General features: G+C 37.3%; 1 protein-coding gene across 4 annotated transcripts in view; it reads right to left on the minus strand.

The window, feature by feature from the left end:
• The window catches only part of CUL3 (cullin 3), a 98,383-nt gene that overhangs the window by 43,806 nt on the left and 32,926 nt on the right, over positions 1-21,651 (minus strand). For all 4 annotated transcript variants that reach the window (XM_058533105.1, XM_058533103.1, XM_058533104.1 and 1 more), the window contains one exon: positions 12,230-12,343. In XM_058533105.1, the coding sequence (XP_058389088.1) occupies positions 12,230-12,343 (114 nt within the window). The remainder of the gene's footprint in view (positions 1-12,229; positions 12,344-21,651) is intronic.

Below are 21,651 nucleotides of genomic sequence, written 5' to 3' on the forward strand. Positions count from 1 at the left end.
CCTCTGTCAAGAACAACTATAAAAACTGGATGAAAATAAAAAGCTACTGCCTCACATCCATCAAGATAGTTACTATTAAAAAAAAAAAACAGAAAACAACAAGTGTTGACGAGGATATGGAGAAATTGGAACTTCTGAGCACTGCTGGTGGAAATGTAAAATGGCAGCCACTACGAAAACCAGTATGGCAGTTACTCAAAAACTAAAAATAGAATTACCATATGATCTAGCAAGTCCACCATCTGGGAATATACCCAAAAGAATCAAAAGCAGGGTCTTAAAGAAATATTTGTACACCCATGTTCATGGCAGCATTATTCAAAATAGCCAACGGGTGGAAACAACCCAAGTGTCCATTGCCAAATGAATGGATAAGCAAAATGTGGTACGTACATACAACAGAATATTATTCAGCCTTAAAAAGGAAGGGAATTCTGACACATACTACAACATGAATGAATCCTGAATCACAAAAGGACAAATACTCTATGATTCCACTTATAGATATAGATACCTCATGGTATCTAGAGTGGTGAAATTCACAGAGACAGAAAAGTACAGTGGTGGTAGACCAGGGGCTGGGGAGAGGAGGGCATGGAGAGTTACTGTTGAACTGGTATAGAGTTTTAATTTTTACAAGATGAAAGCTCTGGAGATGGATGGAGGTGATGGCTCCACAACAGTAGGAATGTACTTAATATCATTAAGGTATATGCTTAAAAATGGCTAAGATGATAAATTTTATGTGTATTTTACAACAACTAAAAACAAACACACACCAACTGTTCAAAAGCATCAAAGAGCAACAAAGGCAACCTGGACTTGTGGGGCCAAGGCTCCGAAGACAAGGCAAGTATACTGAGAGGAGCCCCACAGTCGCCTTCACGCGTTCCCTTAGGTCATTTGTTGTATTTGGAGGACTGGAAATAAGAGGCCACAAGTGGGCTGGCTATCAGGCAGCTAGAACTTAGGAGGTCCAAGCATGAAGGGGAGAGAGATGCAAAGAACCAGAAATTCTGCAAGCAAATTTTCATCGAGATGTTTACTCACACATCACCTAAGCATGGGTGAGACACCAAAACACCAACCATACAGCAGCACTGGGAGGCTAAAGAAGTCAACAGAGACTCTCAGCAGGCTCGCAGTGGTGAGCAGACAAAAGCTGGAATTCAAGGCACAGTAACGTGGAGAGCAAACTGGTAAAGCTCAGGCTTTTCGCTGAGACCCCAGAAGGCTATTCCCTGTGAGGAGAGACACGCACTGGAAATAAAGACAATTAAAAGCAGACCAATCTTAACAAAGCCTTCAAGCCAGCTCCGCCAGCTCACGGTGATCCGCCCACACCATGGCCGCCCGCCCGCCAGAAGAGAATCACACTTCCTTCCAAGGAAGCCTATCACCCAGGGCCTTCACAATGTCCCATCTATGATGTCTGTAAAAGTACCAGGCTTGTCCCCCCACCAAAACAAAACACACACCCCAGGGTCAAATGTCTGAAAACCAAGGGGAAAAAACCCAGGAAGTTAAAGTATTCTAAAGACTCACACTATCCAGGAAGTGGTTAGGAAAAAAACTAATATAAGGTAAACTAAAAGTCAAGGATCTATGTTGTAATCTCTAAGGTAACCACTAAACTAATAATGAAAGAATATATAAATAACAGCTAATGGAGAACAGGGATGGGATAATAAAACATACTTGATTCATCTAAAAGAAAGCTAGGAAAAACAATAAAGAACAGATGAGACAAACAGAAAAAAAAATAGGATGAAAATTTAAACCCAAATGTATTAAGAATTACATTAAATATAAATGAACTATATGCTTCAATTTAAAAACAAACACTGGGGCTGGCCCAGTGGCATAGTGGTTAAGTTCACGTGCTCCACTTTGGTGGCCTGGGGTTCGCAGGTTCGTATCCCAGGCGCAGACCTACGCACCGCTTATCAAGCCATGCTGTGGCAGCCATACCACGTACAATAGAGCAAAATGGGCAGAAACGTCAGCTCAGGGCCAATCTTCCTCAGCAAAAAGAGGAGAACTGGCAACAGATGTTAGCTCAGGGCTAATCTTCCTCACCAAAAAAAATATAAATAAAATTTAAAAACTAATAAACACAAAGATTATCAGATGGGGTTAAAAAGCATGTTACTGTACGGTGCTCTCAAGTGACACACCTTAAATATCAGGACACAGAAAGGTAGAAAGAAAAGGATGGGAAGAAATTTGCCATGCAAACATTAACGAAAAGAAAGCTCACATAGTAATACTAGACAAAGACTTGAAGGCAAGAAGTATTAGTAGAAACAAAGAAGGATATTTCATAAAAATAAAAGCATCAACTCAACAGGAAGATAAAACAATCATAAATTTATATTCACTTTGTAACAAAACCTCAAAATACATAAACTAAAAGGAGCAACAGGCAAATCCAAAATCAAATCTGAAGATTTTAACATTTCTCAATAGCTGATGTAACAAGCAGACAAAAAACATCTAGTGAAGATGTGGGAGATTTGAACAATGATGGTTAATAAATTTACCAAACTGATATGTACACATTTATCCAACAACTGCAGACTGAAAAACTGGAATTAATTAAAATTAAATATTTCTCTTCAAAGACACCATTAACAGAGAGAAAAGGCAAGCCCAGAATAGAAGATGGTATCTCACAATACATATATCTGACAAAGAACTTTTATCCAGAACATATAAATAACTCCCAAAAATTACCAAAACACAAACAGAAAAAAACACACTTTTTAAAGACCAGCAAAAAACACGTGTACTTTTATTTGTTATATATCAACAAAAACGTTTTTAAAAAAATTAGTAGAGGACTTTCAAAGGGTTAGTATACTATCAAAGAGAATAACTGCTAGGGCATCTAATAATTTTGGTGAGTTTCTAAGTATTCCAATAATGATGATTTTAAATAACTTCTGATGACAATCAGGAATCTAAAATGTTAGGAAGTCAATTCTTCAGTGAGGATTTTAATATGAGACTGAAAATAAAAAATAAGAAAAGAAACACAGAACACTAAAGATTTCTAATATGCTTTGATAGTTTACATTTAGATCATAAAGTCTTAATTAGGCTTGGGAAACCAGGATTATCTGCCCAAACGAATGTCCACATTATAAAACTGCCCACTGACAGAAGAACTCGGAAAAAGGAACCACAGTTGTTTAGAAGAGTGCTTGATACACAATATACATTCACTGTATACTTGCTAAATGAATTTATCTTCATAAGCACAAAGGTGAATCAATGTTAGCTCAACTCGGGGTAAATTATCATAAATTCTGTTAAGCAGAATCAGTATACATAATTATTTTGCACTGAGGTGGTACAGCAAAGTAGTCAAGACCATGGGCTTTGGAATCAAAAGACTTGGATTCAATTCACTACTCCAGTAACGTAGTAACTGTGTGATCTTGGCAGGTTAGTTAACTTCTCTAACCTCAGTTTATTCATTTGCAAAATGGAGAGTACAAACACCTGGAAGGTCAGGTATTTAAAACATTTAGCACAGGGATATAGCCATGTAATAAATGATATCTGTAGTTGTGTATTCAGAAAAGTATTTTTACTTTTTCAAAGAAATGAGAAGAATAAAAATTTTATTAACAAACAAAAAAATAAAAATTTTATTGCTTTCCCAAACTACTGCTTAAAAATAACAATCAAGAGATATTGTGATGATTAAATGAATTAGTATACTTAAGGCACTTAGTGCCTGGCACACACAAAGGGCTAGAAAAGTGTTAAAGCTATTATAAGGAATGGTATTGGGTAGACTCATAGCCAACCAAGGCTCTATCAACCCACTTTAAGAATTCTTAAAGCGGGGCCCGCCTGGTGGCATACGTTGAGTTCTCGTGCTCTGCTTCAGCGGCCCGAGGTTCACAGGTTCAGATCCCAGGCGCAGACCTATGCACCGCTTATCAAGCCATGCTGTGACAGGCATCCCACACATCAAGTACAGGAAGCTGGGCACAGATGTTAGCCCAGGGTCAATCTTCCTCAGCAAAAAGAGGAGGACTGACAACAGATGTTAGCTCAGGGATAATCTTCCTCACCAAAAAAAAAAAACAAACAAAAAAGTTCTTAAAGAAACTGTCATCAACTTAATACTACCTACCCACACCTCCTGCTTTTTCCTTCATTACCATTCCTCAGACACATGTAGCTGTTTACTTTCAGTTGTAAAATGGTATAAAACTTAACAGCTGAGGGCCGGCCCCATGGCTTAGCAGTTAAGTGCATGCGCTCCGCTACTGGCGACCCAGGTTCGGATCCCGGGCGCGCACCGACGCACCAATTCTCCGGCCACACTGAGGCCGCATCCCACATACAGCAACTAGAAGGATGTGCAGCTATGACATACAATTATCTACTGGGGCTTTGGGGGAAAAATAAATAAATAAATAAATAAATAAATAAATAAATAAATAAACTTAACAGCTGAAAGAGTTCTAAAATTTAAAATGATCTAACCAACACATCCTCAACCTGATCCCATAGAGAGGCTTTAGGGAACCCATAAACCCCTTGAAACTGCATATAAAAGTGTACATTGTGTGGTGTGTAGATGCACAAATGCCCACTTCTAGGAGATGATCCATGAATTTTGACCATTCTCCAAGGGATCTATAACCCCAAAAAGATAAGAGCCAGAGTTCTTATCCAATAAGTTTATTTTCCTTATAGATAAGGAAACGAGTCTTATCCAGAGAGGTTAAATGACTTAAGCAAACTAATGACAAAGCAGGAACTGAAGCTGAGAGTCTCTTAATTCATGACTAAATACTTTTCTCACTAAACTTCTTATAGTATATATACTGGGAGCAGTCCCTTTTATGTACACAAGTTTCATTTCCCTACTTCCTTCAGAGATACGTGCTTTATTTCTGACCGTTCCACAGGAGCTACTTCACGACGGGCAGTGCAAAATACCTGCCTCCCTAAACTCAACGTCATGGACTGCTACATCATCACTGCACACAGACAAAAACAGTTCACGGGGCATGGTAATCAAGGTGTTTATGGTTCTTTTAATTAGTTTGAAACAGGAATTGAGATGCAAGACAAGGAAGAAATCCTAATTATCAAGCACAATACTCTTAACCTTTACAGTATTTATGATGCTGCACTGGTTTTATTTTACATAAAAGTCTAGTACTCAGCTTCTCACCTAACCATACAAAGATGCCAAGGTATTTTACTGTCAATCACAAACGCAAGAACGAGAGCACATATGGGGAAAGCCTGTTTTGAGCAGACCCTTCTTGCAAAAGCAGAATCACTAAAAATATGAACAAGTCTGAAGCTTAATAGCCCAAAAGCCACTAGATCCTATTTTCTTCTAAGATGTCACTTTGAAAGCAGAGAAGGTGGCAGGAAGACTCTTAAGCAACCTACCTGTGCTTTTCTAGAATAAAGCTATTTTCAAACTTCTCTAAACGTGTAACCTAGAATATTCTAAGGAAGAAATTTTTTTGGACCTAAAAGCATCAAAATCTACAAAAGAAAATACAGCCTCACAAATTCCACCATCTCCATGTTCTCATCCTATCTTCGGACCTCCAAGGACACACAAATCTTTGGAGGAAGGCTTTGGCAAATAGCTTACGTTATGTCTCTCAACTCCGCTCACTGCCATTTATTACTTTTGGCAACTGCAACATTCATAACAACGATCAATCTGACACACTCCTTACAGACACCTACATTTTCATCTCCCATCTTATCAGGATTCCCTTCACTCACACATTGATATGGGCAAACCTTGAACCTCATCATGAAAAGACATCCCATACCTCTGGCACTGCAGATCTTCTTTCTCCTCCCACCTCTCCTACTTGATTACACTTAAACTAACCTGCTCCTCACTCACTGGATCTCAAGGTCTACTGATCCCTAATACCGAATACTTATATTTACTGGGAGCTTATGATTCACTTGCCTACTTACTAAGCAGCACAGACCCCTAATGAACCATTTCAATAATGCTACTATCTTAGAATTCTCCCCATAACAACATGACACATTCTATCAGTGGGTTTTGCTTACCTTGAACATTCTTCTGAGACTGCTAGGCACTCCCGGAAAAGTACAAACTCCGCTGACTGCCTCCACTATACAAAATTTGTGCCAACTCACCTGTATTATCCCCTCACAACTACAGATGACCCATTTATTTACAGATAGTTGACCCCAGCACAGGGGATTTTCCAAATTTTTTGCTTGTATTAGTTTCCTACGTTGCTGAATAAATTACCACAAATTTAGTAGCTAATTTAATCTCTTACAGTTCTAGAGTTCAGAAGACTTAAATCAGTTTCACTGGGCTAAAGTCAACATGTCAACAGAAGGAACAGGGCTGGTTCCTTCTGGAGGCTGAAGGGGGAATTCACTTCCTTGCCTTTTTCAGCTTCTAGCAGCTACACGTAGTCCTTGGCTGTAGCCCCTCCTCCATCTTCAAAGTATTATCACTCCAATCTCTGCCTCTGTCATCACATCACCTTCTCCTTTGTGACCCTCTTTATAAGGATCCTGTGATCCCACTGGGCCCACCGGGATAACCTAGAACAATCTCCTCATCTCAAGATCCTTAACCTAATCACACTTGCAAAGTTCCTTTTGCCGTATAAGGTAACAACCCCTAGGTTCGAGATTAGTCATGGACATATCTGGGGAATCACTATTCAGCCTACCACGTTCCTTAACACCTCACATGCCCCCACCACCCTAAACTGATGGTCCCACCTTCTACTTTAGTAAGGAAACTAAGAGCATCAGAAACGAGTTTCCTCAGCTTCTCTCCTCTTCACAAAGTTGCTGCTACATTCCACCTCACCTCTTTATCCATCCTTTATGACTTTCCAAATAGCTCAAAGAAGCAGTGACCCTCCTTTCCTGGGAAACTCTCGCCCTATGCCTTTGAATTTACAGACTCTAATCTTTAAGGATAACTTGCAATAGTACTGTGTCTTCGCTGTTTGTGAAAATGACTGGACATACAGACAAATTAAGTAAAAACATTAAAATATCTTTGAAATTCTATACAGTATTATGTAGAAAATTCTTCTATTAACCCTATATACCACAATAGGAAATGCTTTTCTATTTCCTTTGGCATTAATTCTAATGGCTCAAAAGGAGCCTATAGAATACCATCCATAAATTTAATTTTCCCTTGATATTGTATTCATTTTTACAGTTTAAGGGAAAAAAATTAACCAAATATTAATATATACTTATGGATTATACCGATAATTAAAGCAATTATATAACCTATATTATAACAAACTTTCTTCATAAAATACTCAAATCTTTCCCCAATCATTAATCTTTTAAACAATTAAAACTGAAAAGGAAACTTACACTAAGTAGCTCCAACCTATCTTAAAAGTTCAACACGTTAACTTTTCTTTAAGAAAAGAACGAATTAAAAATAACAAATCTATTAGATTTATAAAGCAGAGATTACAAACTCTAATGCCTTCAGGGGCCGAACAGGTAATGCCAGTCCCAAACACGAGGAAGGGGTGGAGTGGCAGAAACTAGAGGTCACATGTTTCATCTAGAGACAGGTACACTTTACTTTTTGAAACACCGAACCTGCCAAACAGCAAAGTTATGTGGGACAAATTTTGACCAACGGCTGCCTCCACGTAACCTGTGATTCTATTTCCACTTTCAAGAGTCAGTGTGTCCCCATGCTATCTATACACTGAGGCTTATGCACGACATTTTAAACACAGACACTTCCTTGTTAAGAGTAAAAGTCAGTTAGCTGAGGGGGTGGAAGGTGGGTAGAGAGTGAAGCATCTTTCCTCCCTCTCTGAGCCTGAGACATAAAATTCCAACAGTTAAAGCCAATATTCAGAGGAACAAGAAATCTGTCTGGGCTCCATGAAGGTATAACCCGTACACCTCAGGTAGATATATGTGCCCTATCTAGCAGGTAATGTGACCTGAGAAGTCTGAAATGAGGGTAAAAATCTTCAAAGAAAATAATGTAGATGTCAATAGGAAAAACTTTTCTGATTTTTGGAAAATTAAAAGCATTTATTTATCTTGACTGAAGTACTGGTTACAGGAGTGCATACATTTGTCAAAAATAATTTTATATACTTTAGTTCTACACATCTCAGTGTATATAAATTTTACCTTAATTTTAAAAAGCATTTATTTAATTAAGTCTAGAATACTACACATAAAAAAGCAAAATGAAGAGAATGACAGATATGAAAATGAAAGAATTCTACCTTGTGGAACATAGATATCTTAACATTTTAATTCCCTTATGAATCTAAAATAGCATATTTTTAAATAAGCATTTTGAAAAAGCATGATCTATTAAAAAAGAATCTGTGTATTAATTCATCCAAGATATATACAAGTGCCTAGTTTGTGCAAGAAGCTATGCTAGGTGTTAGAGACACGGTGGTGTCACAGACAGTGGCCCCTCCTCATCAAGTTCCCAGTGGGGAAAGGAGGCACTACAGCTGTTAATAACATCTGTGATAAATGCTGCAGAGGAACAGCACTGGGTACAGTGAGAGCAACTGCGGCCACTGGGCCGCAAACAGCATTAGTCAGGGAAAGCTTATGAGAAATTTAAGCTAAGACCTAAGGGATAAATAGGAGCAAATCACATAAAGAGAGAAAACATTCTGGAAACATTTCCAGAGAGAAGACATGTGTGAAGATTCCAAGATGAGAGATAAGGATTTCAGCACGGCAGTCACACGATCATGTGTTTTATTTTTTTTTTTTAAAGATTTATTTATTTATTTTCCCCCCAAAGCCCCAGTAGATAGCTGTATGTCATAGCTGCCCATCCTGCTAGTTGCTGTATGTGGGATGTGGCCTCAGCATGGACAGGCAAGTGGTGCATCGGTGCGCGCTCAGGATCCGAACCCAGGCCGCCAGCAGCGGAGCGTGTGCACTTAACCACTAAGTCACGGGGCCGGCCCACGATCATGTGTTTTAAAATAATAACTCTATGGGGCTGGCCCGGTGGCGCAAGCAGTTGGGCGCGCACGCTCCGCTGCGGCGGCCCGGGGTTCGCCGGTTCGGATCCCGGGTGCGCACCAACGCACTGCTTGTCAAGCCATGCTGTGGTGGCATCCCATATAAAGTAGAGGAAGATGGGCATAGGTGTTAGCCCAGGGCCAGTCTTCCTCAGCAAAAAAAGAGGAGGATTGGCATTGGATGTTAGCTCAGGGCTGATACTCCTCACAAAAAAAATAATAAATAAAAAAATAAAATAAAATAATAACTCTAGGAGCAATATGGAAAAGAGACTACAGAGCAGTATAGTGAATGTTATAAGACTAGTTCTGAATACTCCAAGAGAGAAATGAAGGTGCTTTAGTCTTGGGTAGTAGATATGAAAACAGAAATTGCACATTGTAGAAATACATGACATTGACAGAGAGGGAAAAGAAATTGACAATAATAATTCCCAGGTTTCTGGCATGAACAAATGGAATGACACCAATTATGAGCTCATTTGGAAATGCCAGGTTTGAAGTACCTCTCAGACAACGAAGGAAGCCATCAACGAGTCTCAATGTCAGAGAGTGAGACTGGAGACATCATTTGGGAATCACCTGCACAAAGGCACTAAATGAAGCTATGGGAGTGAATGAGGTGTCTAGGAGAAGAGAGTCTAGAACTAAGCCCCAAGAATGCCTCTATTTACAGGGCAGAGGAGAAGGAGTGGCTGAGAAGGAACAGTTAGAAAGGCAGGAGGCATACCAAGGGAGCGCTTTGTCACAGAAATTAAGGACTCAACGTGTTAGAAGAAGAAAAGAGTAGGCAACTGTGCCAAATGCTGCTGAAAAAAATCAAGGAGAATGAGGATTAGCAGTGATCCTAATAAGAGCAAGACTCAACAGAATAGTTGACGTAGAAGCTTAACTGCAACATATTCAAAGTGAATGAAAGATGAGAAAATAGAGACAGCAAGTGTCAACATTTTTTATGAGACATTTAGTTGTGAATGACAATGAGACTCTGGGAGGCAGTACAGGAGTCCAAAAGAAAATTTAGTGGAATTTTATTTTCGGCATGTGGGTGGCCTGAATGTGTCTAATGCTGATAAGTTAACACCTAGCAAAAAGGCAGAACCTGAAAGTACTTTTTGAAAAGGTAGAAGGGGATATAATCCTTAGCACAGGTGGAGAATGGCCTTTGACAGGAGAGGAGACACTGCCCTCTATTAAAACAGGAGGGAAAAAGAAAAACACAAAAGGGGAGAAAATACAGGTAAAGTTGTAGATTCAGTGGCAAGAAATGAACATCGTTTCCACCTGTGCTCTCTCTTTTCTCTGAGAAGGAGAATGCAAGATCATTTGTGAAGAGGGAGGGGACCAGCAGGAGAGCTAGAGGTCTGAAGAGAAATAACTGTTTCAAAGTGGTGGAATGAGCTGACGAGAGAAAGGAGGAGACTGCTGGGCAGTGTGGAGGGTCGACTGGAGGTCTGTGACGATGGACAAACAGTGGCCCTGACTGACCCTGTGTGGGGCTTCCTCCAGCAGAGGCACAGGAAGGGTAAGCTGCTGGGCTTATCCAGGGTTGTGACACTACCAGATGGGTTTGATGAAAGGATGAAGGGACAAGAAATACTAGTACTAGTTAATTTTTACCGAGCACACAACACGACGGGCCAGGCTCTGTGCGTGCTTTAGGTGAATGGCTCCTTCAAGGCTCACGGCTGCCCCCCCAGCTGGTACGGTATCATGCGGAAGCTGAGGAATGAACTAAATAATTGGTTTCTTGACTACGGTCACATAACAGCTGGGACTCAAGGTTTGAGATTTCATTCGGGATCAAAAAAAAAAAAGAAGGAACTGAAATAAAACAGAAATTTAAGAAATAACATGATATAAGAGTGAGTGTGTGTGTAATTTTAAAATATCTCTTTCATCAAAATAGCAATGGAACATGAAATTACAAGTGGTTTTCCATCTTAGTGCTAGAATTTAAAGACTCACCAAATCCAGAACTTAAGAACAGCAGTGAGCTAACTTAGTACTTCACATTTATATCCCTGACATTACGATACATGTTTTCATATGCTATCTCATTTATCTCAAAATGTCAACACAAGATGAATCTGTATCCCAAAGTGGAAAATGAGGCTCAGAGAGGCTAAATAATCTGTTATACCTTTAATCACACCCTGAAAAACGAGCCTCTCCCTGACCCCCTTGCCACTAAGCCCTACAAAACCAGGGGTAACAGGCCTGAGAGAACTCACTCAGCAGAACAAAAAACTTCACAGCTGTCTGCTCTTACTGGAAATTCTTTCCAAACATTGCTTTATTCTATCAAGTAAAAGAAACTAGGACAAGCTCTCACCACTACATGACAACTAAAAATCACAACTAAAGAAACTGAAAATAAAAATCTGAAAAGCAGAGTCAAATCTTAGAAGAAAATCATTATGTCCAACTCCCAAACATAAACATTGAAGTAACAAGTTATTAGACTTGATAATTTTACAGTGACACAATAATTAAGCTTGATGAATCTAGCTTCATTCTATAATCATGATAAAGTTTAAAAAAAAAACTGATAGTTTAATCTCCTTGCAAGTTATTAAACAGCTTAGCTCAAAGCCAATGTTTTCCAAACTGTCTTGCTGAACAAGATATTTTTCTTGACTGATAAAAACAAAAAACAGTAATCATAATAGGTGAAAAATGGAATATATATCTGAAGAATACATATACTGCAAGTATTTACTATTGGGAGAGAGAGACAACAGCTATTAGAGTATGATTATTATAAAAATATTTATATTAATATGACATCCCCTGTCACTGAAGATATAAGGACATTAGGTTTTAAAAATTTGTAAGAGAATATTCAGTTTTCATCTCTCATTGTCATTGGACCACTCTTACTCAAGAAGAGACGTTAACAAGGCTTTTTTCCCCCACATTTTAAAGTACAAGTGCTAGATATTGCAAAAAAAATTAAATCTTTCCCTTTGTCTTCCATTCTAATCATTCAGTAACTATATGGACAACTAAGATTTTACTCATATAAGCTAAGGCTAGCCCTTGCAAAGGAAATATTATTTTTAAAAAAGCACCTTCCACACTGACATGTACCATCCAACTGAACGTGAGAGAAAGAAGACATTGTGTTTTGAAATGCCTAACTTCTCAAAGGAAAACAACAAAAAAGCTCTACTTACCATATACATTAGTATGTCTCTAATCATCACCATAGCTGTCTGATGATCATTCCAAGCTTGATTTAGCGTTTGAAGAAAGTTGTTATTCAATGAATTTAGTACATCTTCTCGCACCTATTAACAGAAAAGTTCATTATAGTTTGTTTATACAAACACACGCACGCGCGCTCATAGGTATACATGCACGTATCTGTTCAATAAAATAATGAAGTGGAATCTTCAATTTTAAATCAAAGAAATATGTTATAGGCCAGTATAAATATTTTATCCTATAATGTAAGCTATATGCAAGATCACTAATAAACGGGTTTTACATAGTCCAGACCTGTCTCTTGACCTCTAGAATCACAAAGCAACCTTTGAGGCATTTCTCAACCCTCCAATGACTTAATATCACAGGATAAAATCCTACACACTATAATGAACTACAAGAACCTATAAAACTGGCCCTATGCTATTGCTGCAACTAAATTTCCACTACAACTTCCCTCCCCTATCTTTGAAGAATGGTTGAGAACACTAACTGGGCTCGAATTCCAGCTCCTGGGCTAGCTGTGTGACCTTGGGTAATCACTTAATCTCTGTGCCTCAGTTTCCTCATATGTGAAATAGTACCTATTTTGTAGGACTGTTCTAAGGATTGCATTAACACTAGTAACACACTTAGAACAGTGGCTGGCACTCAGTAAACACTCAATGAGCATAAACTGTAACTTAGTAAGCCTCCAGCTCAATGGAGCTGCATACAGCAAATGTGCTCCGCCATTTCTTCTGCCTTGATCCACACAGCTCACTCCTTCACTTTTTTCTGCTCAAGTTTCACCTCCACAAAGAGGTCTTCCCTGACCACCCTATTTCAAACAACAATCTGTATCTCTACTCCTTTACCCTACACTTTATTTTTCCTCACGATACTCATCACTTTCTAACTACTACATTACGTATCTATCTGTTTTATTGTTTCACCCACTAAAATGTAAGCTCCACGGCAGTAGAAATTCCATCTCTTCTATGTGTACCTCCCACACCTAGAACAGTACCTGGCATATATAGTACCATTTATTTCACCTCGACCCTCCAATACCATCATCCAGCTCCAACATGGTAAATTCTTTCAGGATAACTGCCTTTGCACATAAAGTTGCGTTAAATCTGAAATGCCATCCTAATGCAATCCTGATAAGACTACTCAGACTTCAAGAATTCCTTTCCATAGTCCACAAGCATATTGCCATCTTCTCTCACAAGAGGTTACTGACTACTACTTCTTCCTGCTATACTATCACTCCAATGGAAAGATTATTTGACTAGGAAACAGAATCTAGACTCTGGTTCTCACTTTCTCATGAAGTATATGTGTGTTATCCTCCAAGTTCCCACAACACTTCGAGATTATACTGCCAATCTCTTCAGTTACTCAAATCCAACCAATCCTCCACGGTCTAGCTCAACTTGCAATAACTCCAGCCTAAACAGACACCTTCTATCTCTAAACATCCTTTACTATAGATAATCTGCAGTAGTGGTTAAACTTTTTCAGGTTGGGGAGCATGGGAAGTCATGGTGTTTTCTGAAGAACAAATTATTTAATATGTGGGTTGAGTTACATAGATATCTATAAACCTAAATTATAAACATATGTAAATAAAATGTCATTGCATATTAGAATTAGTACAAACAAGTGGTTGGAAGTGCCAAAGACTGAAAGAAAATACACATAACACACTATTCCCACAATATGGGAGAAAAAGTTTATATTGAGAAAACTGTATCTAACTTATGTTTTCTTACATATTAGAGGAAAAGAAGTCATTAGCAGATTTTAGTGATGAGACAATACATCCATTCTCCTAAACATATAGTATGAAACTGCTAGCCTGTATCACATAATTTAGAATTTTATTATATATTTAATCTTTTGTCTACAAGACTAAGCTACTTGACTTCAAAATATATCACCCAGAAATTACTCCATAAATTTGCTAACTACATCAAAAGTGATAAACATCCACATCTGTTAGTTGACAATACTGTGTTAAACAAATACTTTTATGCAAAGTGCATAACATATCATTTACTGCAACTCATTAAGTCTACCACTCGTCAGATGCAAATACTCCCAAGGTAGCTAACACTAAAAATAAACACAGTAAGTTGAAAATGTGCCCATTTACGAACTTCCTCACCAAGCTGCATATTCTTTCACTGAATCACTAAATTTTGAGTAGCGATTAAATTAAAATCATGACAATACTAGAGAAACTATAATACATAACAAAAGTAAAATTATATATTCCAAACATCAGAATATTTAGCAATTAATTATTCTTAAGGACTTAAGTGAACCTCTGTATACCCCTTTGTTATAAAATCAAGTTATGTGTTAACTCTATTAAAGTCACCCTGATTTTGGAACACAAAAATGTGGTTGGTATATCTGTTGGATGTATGAAAAACTGACCAATTAAGTAAAAAAAAAAGTTATAAAATATTTTCTAAAATCACTGATTTATACACTTTAAAATAAAATATATCAAGTATTTATGTAATATTTATACTTATATCTGCCTTCCAACACAATGAAAATGCAATCAATTAGCACAATGTGTCATAAATGATAAAATTGCTTTATTTGCATCAGACTTCAAAAAAATTATCCTGACAAATCAATAACAGGGAATTTCACTTAGCAGAAAATTGCTGCTATTAAGAGTTAATTTTGTTATACTTATTTTCAAATGATTACATATACAAACACAGACATACGACTAAAAGACATAAAATAAATGCCTTAGATACACTTGCTGCAACCTCCTCTTAATTACTCATATCACTTGATGAGCAAAAAATTCTTCCTCTAATACTGCCCCAGAAAAATATCTTTCTACTCTGATTTACAAAAAGTGAATGGATATTTGTTCAAATACACACAATAAAATGGTAGGAATGAGATGAAAATTCAATCTTTATGAAGATTAAAACAGGCGTTTAGAAAAACGTTAAGTTGGCATATAAACCAAAATACACATTAAGTGAGGTAAAAAAGAGTTAACTCTTATTTTACAAATTATTAACATAATACAGAAAATTTGAAAAAGATAGAAAGTGGGGACAGTGCGAGTGTGGGTAACATTGATAATCTCACACCCTAATACAACCACCATTAGTTTTTGCACGAGCAAGAGTAAATGGGAAGGAATCCTGCTGTAAGGCTAGTACCAGAACCAAAGGGGCCTGCAGATCAAGTGCAACCAGCATCACTACTTAAGAAAACCTACATGATGGTTATCCAGATGAAGAGTTGTATTTGAAGGGTGAGAAAAGGAAAAATAAGTAACAAAGCCATGGAAGTTGAGAGTAGAATGGGACCAGCTGTAACAAAAATGCTAAAATGAGTAGCTGCAAACTGACGGCTATGCATGGCACTTAGCCTTGCAAAGGATAAAATAAGAGAGACAGTAGTTTAGAACAGGAGATCACAAACCTGGCGGAGAATCAGAATCATTTGAAGAGCAATGGATTTCGATCAAGAGAATGAGAAGACAAGACATAGACTGGGAGGAAACATTTGCAAAAGACATATCTGATAAAGGACTGTTAGCCAAAATATACAAAGAATTCATAAAACTCAACAATAAGAAAACAAACAAACCAATTAGAAAAACTGGCAAAAGACCTGGACACCTCATCAAAAAGATATCCAGATGGCAAATAAGCATATGAAAAGATGTTGAACATCTGATCATCAAGGAACTGCAAATTAAAACAACACGATACCACACATATCTACTAGGATGGCCAAAATCCAAAACACTGACAACATCAAATGCCGGTGAGCATGCAGAGCTACAGGCACTCTCATTCACTGCTGATTAGAATGCCCAAAATGATAAGGCCACTTTGGAAGACAGTTTGGCAGTTTCTTACAAAACCAGACATACTCTTACCATATGATCCAGCAATTACGCTCTTTGGTGTAACACCAAAGGGGTTGACAACTTACATCCACACAAAACCCCACACACAAATGTTTAGAGCAGCTTTATTCATAATTGCCAAAACTTGGAAGCAACCAAAATGTCCTTCAGTAGGTGAATAGACAACTGTGGTACATCCAGACAATGGAACATTACTTAGCACTAAAAGGAAATGAGCTATCAAGCCATGAAAAGACACCGAGGAACCCTTAAGCGCATATCACCAAGTGAAAGAAGACAATATGAAAAGGCTACATATCACAGGTTTCCAATTATATGACATTCCGGAAAAGGGAAAACTAAGGGGACTGTAAAAAGATCAATGGTTGCCAGAGGTTAGGGTAGAGGAAGAGATGAATAGGCAGAGCACAGAGGATTTTTAGGGCATGAAACTATTCTGCATGGTAATATAATGGTGGATACATGTCATTACACATTTGTCAAAACCCATAAAATGTACACCATCAAGAGCGACCCCTAATGTCAACTATGGGCTTTGGGTGATAATGATACATCAGCGCAGGTTCACTACTGTAATGAATGTACCACTTGGGTGTGGAATGCTGACAGTGGGGCAGGTAGAGGCAGGGGGTATATGGGAAACCTCTGTACCTTCTGCTCAATTTTGCTGTGAATCTAAAACGGTTCTAAAAAATAAAGTCCATTTAAAAAAAAAAAAAAAAAGATTTTGGAGCCCAAGCATTCTGGAGACACTGTTAAAACAATAAAAAGACAAGCTACAGACTGGCAGACAATATCAAATGACTTTTATGCAGAACACATAAAAAAAAAACTTACAACTCAGTAAAGAAAGCAAACAGCTCAATTTAAAAATGGGCAAAAGACTTGAACAGACACTTCACCACAGAGAATATACAAAGGCAATTGTGAACATGAAAAGATGTTCAACAGCATTAGCCATTAAGGAAATGCCAATTAAAACCATAATGAGATACCACTACATACCCATTAGAATGGCTAAAATAAAATATACTGACAATACCAAATGCTGATTAGGATTCAGAGCAATTAGAACTCTCATATATCGCTAGTGGGAACGTAAAATGGCACAGCCCCACAGCAAAACAGCTTGGCAGTATCTTATGAAGTTAAATAAACACTTACCATATGACCCAGCAATCCCACTCCTAGGTATTTATCCTAGAGAAACGAAAACTTATATTCACACAAAAACCTGCACACAAATGGTCACAGCAGCTCTATTCATAACCACAAGAAACTATACAACTCATGTGTCTTTCAAGAAGTAAAAAGGTAAATCGAAAAGCAAACTGTGGTATATTCATACAACAGAATATCACTTGGCAATAAAAAGGAACAAACTAGTGATAACGTATCAACAGCTGGGATCAATCTCTAAATAATTACACTGAATGAGAGACGTTAGCCCCAAGAGGTTACAAGCTTTATGATTCCATTTAGTATGTGACATTCTTGAGAAAACAAAACTATAGTGACAGAGAACAGATCAGTGGCTGCCAGGTGTTAAGGGTGAGAGGAGAGTGTGACTATAAAGGGAAAACAGATGGACTTTTCTGGGGTGAAGGAATATCCTATACTGATTGTGATAGTGGTTAAATGAAATCTATACATAGGCTAAAATTCATAGAACTGTACACGAAAATAGAAGGCTAATTTTATTGTATATTGACTTTTTTTAACTTGCAGCAATTATGATTCTCAAGTTGGGTCCTGTTTATTATTATATCACAAACATAAGCTATGATGCCACAATATTTATTCATAAAAGCAACCTGAATACCAAACAATGAAAGAATTGTTAATTATTTTGAGTGTATTAACTTTATGAACGACTGTAATAACTCAAATTGGCATACTCCATTCTTCATTTCTGTGAATATAGCTTTTCTTGTCCTTTTCCTTATATCCTCAGCAAAGATTAAAGTGGAATTACTAGGTCTAAAGGAAAATTTTATTTTTCAATATTATAATAAAATCTGTTCACTGATAAATTAATGTCCAAGTTATAAGAAACACATCTGCAAATCAATCAAATTACTGGCAAAGGGAAGAGGAAGACGATGGAAAAGAGGATGACAGGAGAGGCCAGCAGGCACGAGCATGACTGGAAGCTACAAACTCTTAGTCTTTGCCCTTGAGTTTTCACATCCAAGAATCTTCATTGGTGACAAGGAGGCTGACCCTGGGTCAGCAGCTCTTGGTTGGCTGGAGAATGGAATGACATTAATAATCTGCACAGTACACCTCACCCTCTAACACTCACACACACACACAATTACTTTTAATCATTAAAATTTTTTCACCCTCCAAATTTCCATGCCTAGGGCAAAATCCCAGGCAGCCAATCCTAATTAAATGCCCAGGTAACACAAAAAAATTCATCAGCTAAAACTAATTATCAAGATTTTAGTTCTAAAGGTCACTGAAACTACAACTGAGCTATATAACTAATGATGATATGGACTACTGAAAATTAAGGAATTCCTTCTTAAAAAGTCTCAAAACTCAGGACAATATTTAATTCAAATATAGACAAATCTCTGAAGTACAGAAATTTGTATTTAAAATTATTTTGCACTGAAATACACATCATGTATTAAAAACACAAAATGGGGCATGAATAACATGGAGCACATGCCAATTATACGAAGAACATTAAAAAGTATCATAGAGATACTATAATTTTAAGAGGTGTGACCTCCTAGAAATCTGTAGTATTTTAACACGCATCCAGGAGTTAAAACAATCAAATTAGTATTTGCAGACAACTGCCCAGGGCAGTTACTAACTAGGACTTTGACCAAGTTACTTTACCTAACTGGTCTGTAGCGCCCGTTACCCGCAATATTACTGGGGTTGATTAGATCAATGGCATTCACACCACGCTCCGCTAAGATACCTTAGTACCACTGCAGGGCAGGCTCCATTTCCCCTGATTAAATCTGGTTTATACCGGTTTTGTATGATCCTAAAAGTGGGGTTTTCTACTGTTTTAAAATAACCGAGAGCCACTGGATGTCTGCTAAGTACCTTTCTGGCTCTAAATTCTAAAACATATTGCTTGTTTCATCTGATGAAACCAGAATATTTACATAAATATGCAACATTTACCATGATGAAAAATAACATTTAAGTTCCCACTTATAACATTTGAATTTTTTCAAAGTCCTGCATATGTGATCTGTGGCTTTGTTGCTTTACAAATTTTATTAGCTATGTAAATCCTATTTTTCCAAGGAATGCCATTAAAGGACTATACTTGAAGATCTCAAGAAATTTTTCACTTCATCACGCCAGAGTGATGACATAAACCTATGGATAAAAGCGGCTTACTACAGAAGTGAATGGGAGCCAAGCCGTGGAACATAAAGGACATCTCTCCTAATCTGACACAAACAGTTTGAAAAAAGCTCCACAGTTCCTCCCCTCACCCTGAGATTTCCTGATTTAAAAGATTAGAAAAACAGTGCAACGCTTTGCTATCTTTGTCTAACAGTCATACATAGTGAATAGGGGCAGCACAGGAGCATGGGCGCTGAGAAGCCTGTCTGCCTGATTCAAGTCACAGGCCAACACTTAGGAGATGTGCAACCTTGAGCAACTTAATTTCTTTGCTTATCAGTCTTCATAAAATAGGAAGAATAACAGCACCTACTTCAAGAAACTGCTGTATGGATAAAATGAGTGAATACACACAAAACGCTTAGAACAGTGCCTAGCCCACAGTAAATACCATATAAGCGTTTGCCACTATTATAATATTACTTGTATTACATATTTGTATTATCATTCCTATATATATTTGAATCTTGCTACTCAAAGTGTGGTCCACAGAGCATCATCATCATCATCATCATCATCATTACCATCTTCTGGGAGCTTGTCAGAAATTCACAATCTGGGGTCCTATCTCAGATTCCCAGAAAATTCATAAGTGCCTTAAATTTTGAGAAACAAGTGACATAAATCTCATACTTACAAATTTTCACATATTTTATACAGTATTTGTGAAACTCTCAATTTTCACTTGATTCTTGCTTTCCTTTTCTCTAAAGAACAGAAATTTCTCCATAACTGGCTGTAATGCAGTCAAACCTCTTATTATCTGTATATTCAATATAAGTTTGGTGACTAGATGTTGCTATCTCTCATAACACATAACAACCTTCAGATGTCTATATTTCAAAGCAAGCTTCTACTAAGGTTAGGAGAATTAATGTTAACTTTTGTTAATATTTTAAACTTTCCAATAATTCACTAATGACAGATTTCTGAACGATATAAAATTCACTGCTCTCGATATTTTCTAGATTGACAGTATTGTTCTCATTATTTTCACTAACTTTTAGCATAAAGGTGGCAATCTTGATCAGAGGACTCATACCAGTATCATTAATAAAATAAGATAACCACTGCAGGGAAAACTTTTCTTGATTGCTGTCAGAAGATTCTAAGTAATTTTACTAACGTATATATAGTTAGTAATATAAGTTTAAGCATTTCACAAAGAGCACACTACTTACCATTTCAAAACCAAACTCATTCCTAGTAGCAATAGTCCCCACTTACTCTTTAAGTGCCCAAAATGAAGTTCGAAAAGAAAATAAAAATCTTTCCAAACTGACAATTCAAATATTTAATGATTACTCCCCAAGAGGCAAAGCAGGATGCTAGGCACTAAGGGGGATACAAAATGCATTCAGCCACTTTACAGTCTCCACGGAGGAAGGGAGAAAAGAGGAGCCTAAAACTGGCATTCACTTGACCTCAATACAAAGTAGAATACAATGAATAGCACTAGAGAAGTCATGACATTCAAAGCAGGGGGACATTTTCATACATTAAAAAAAATTTGATACATAGTAAAGCAAACAAAAAATCATCTAAATTTGGCATCGTTTTTAAGAAATACATTCTTAGTTCAAACATTCTTTTTAACTTTTTTTTAAATAACACCTTAAAAAATCAGGATTTCTCTATGAGTACCATAGAGTATTAGTGCCACCAAAAATGGTAGCTTTTTACCTACCGGTTGGGAAGGAAAACAGAAAGAATAAAATAGTATACCACAGAAGGACAATATGAACTATCATTTGTAAACTACTCCATTCCCAATGGTTAAGACAATAAGATACACACTGAAAGCCATTATAGCATTAGTACCACAGTTAAACTCTGAACAACAGGGACACTGCAAGAATCAGTAGTAAAACATATACAAGGATGGCAATTAGTCTTTTGTTTTCTTGATTACCATGGGAAAAAACCGCATAGTTCCACAGGATCACACGACCTGCTTCCCAGCACACTGCAAGAATCCAGTCTCAAAAAATCAGAGGTATACAGCCCAAAAATGACACTGTGCTTTTAAACGGTGAAATACACTCTGCTTAAATAGTGGTTAGATTCAGTAATTAACTTGGATAGGTAGAAGTATTACCC

The sequence above is a fragment of the Diceros bicornis genome, chromosome 37 (assembly GCF_020826845.1).
Source record: "Diceros bicornis minor isolate mBicDic1 chromosome 37, mDicBic1.mat.cur, whole genome shotgun sequence".
Lineage (NCBI taxonomy): Eukaryota > Metazoa > Chordata > Mammalia > Perissodactyla > Rhinocerotidae > Diceros > Diceros bicornis.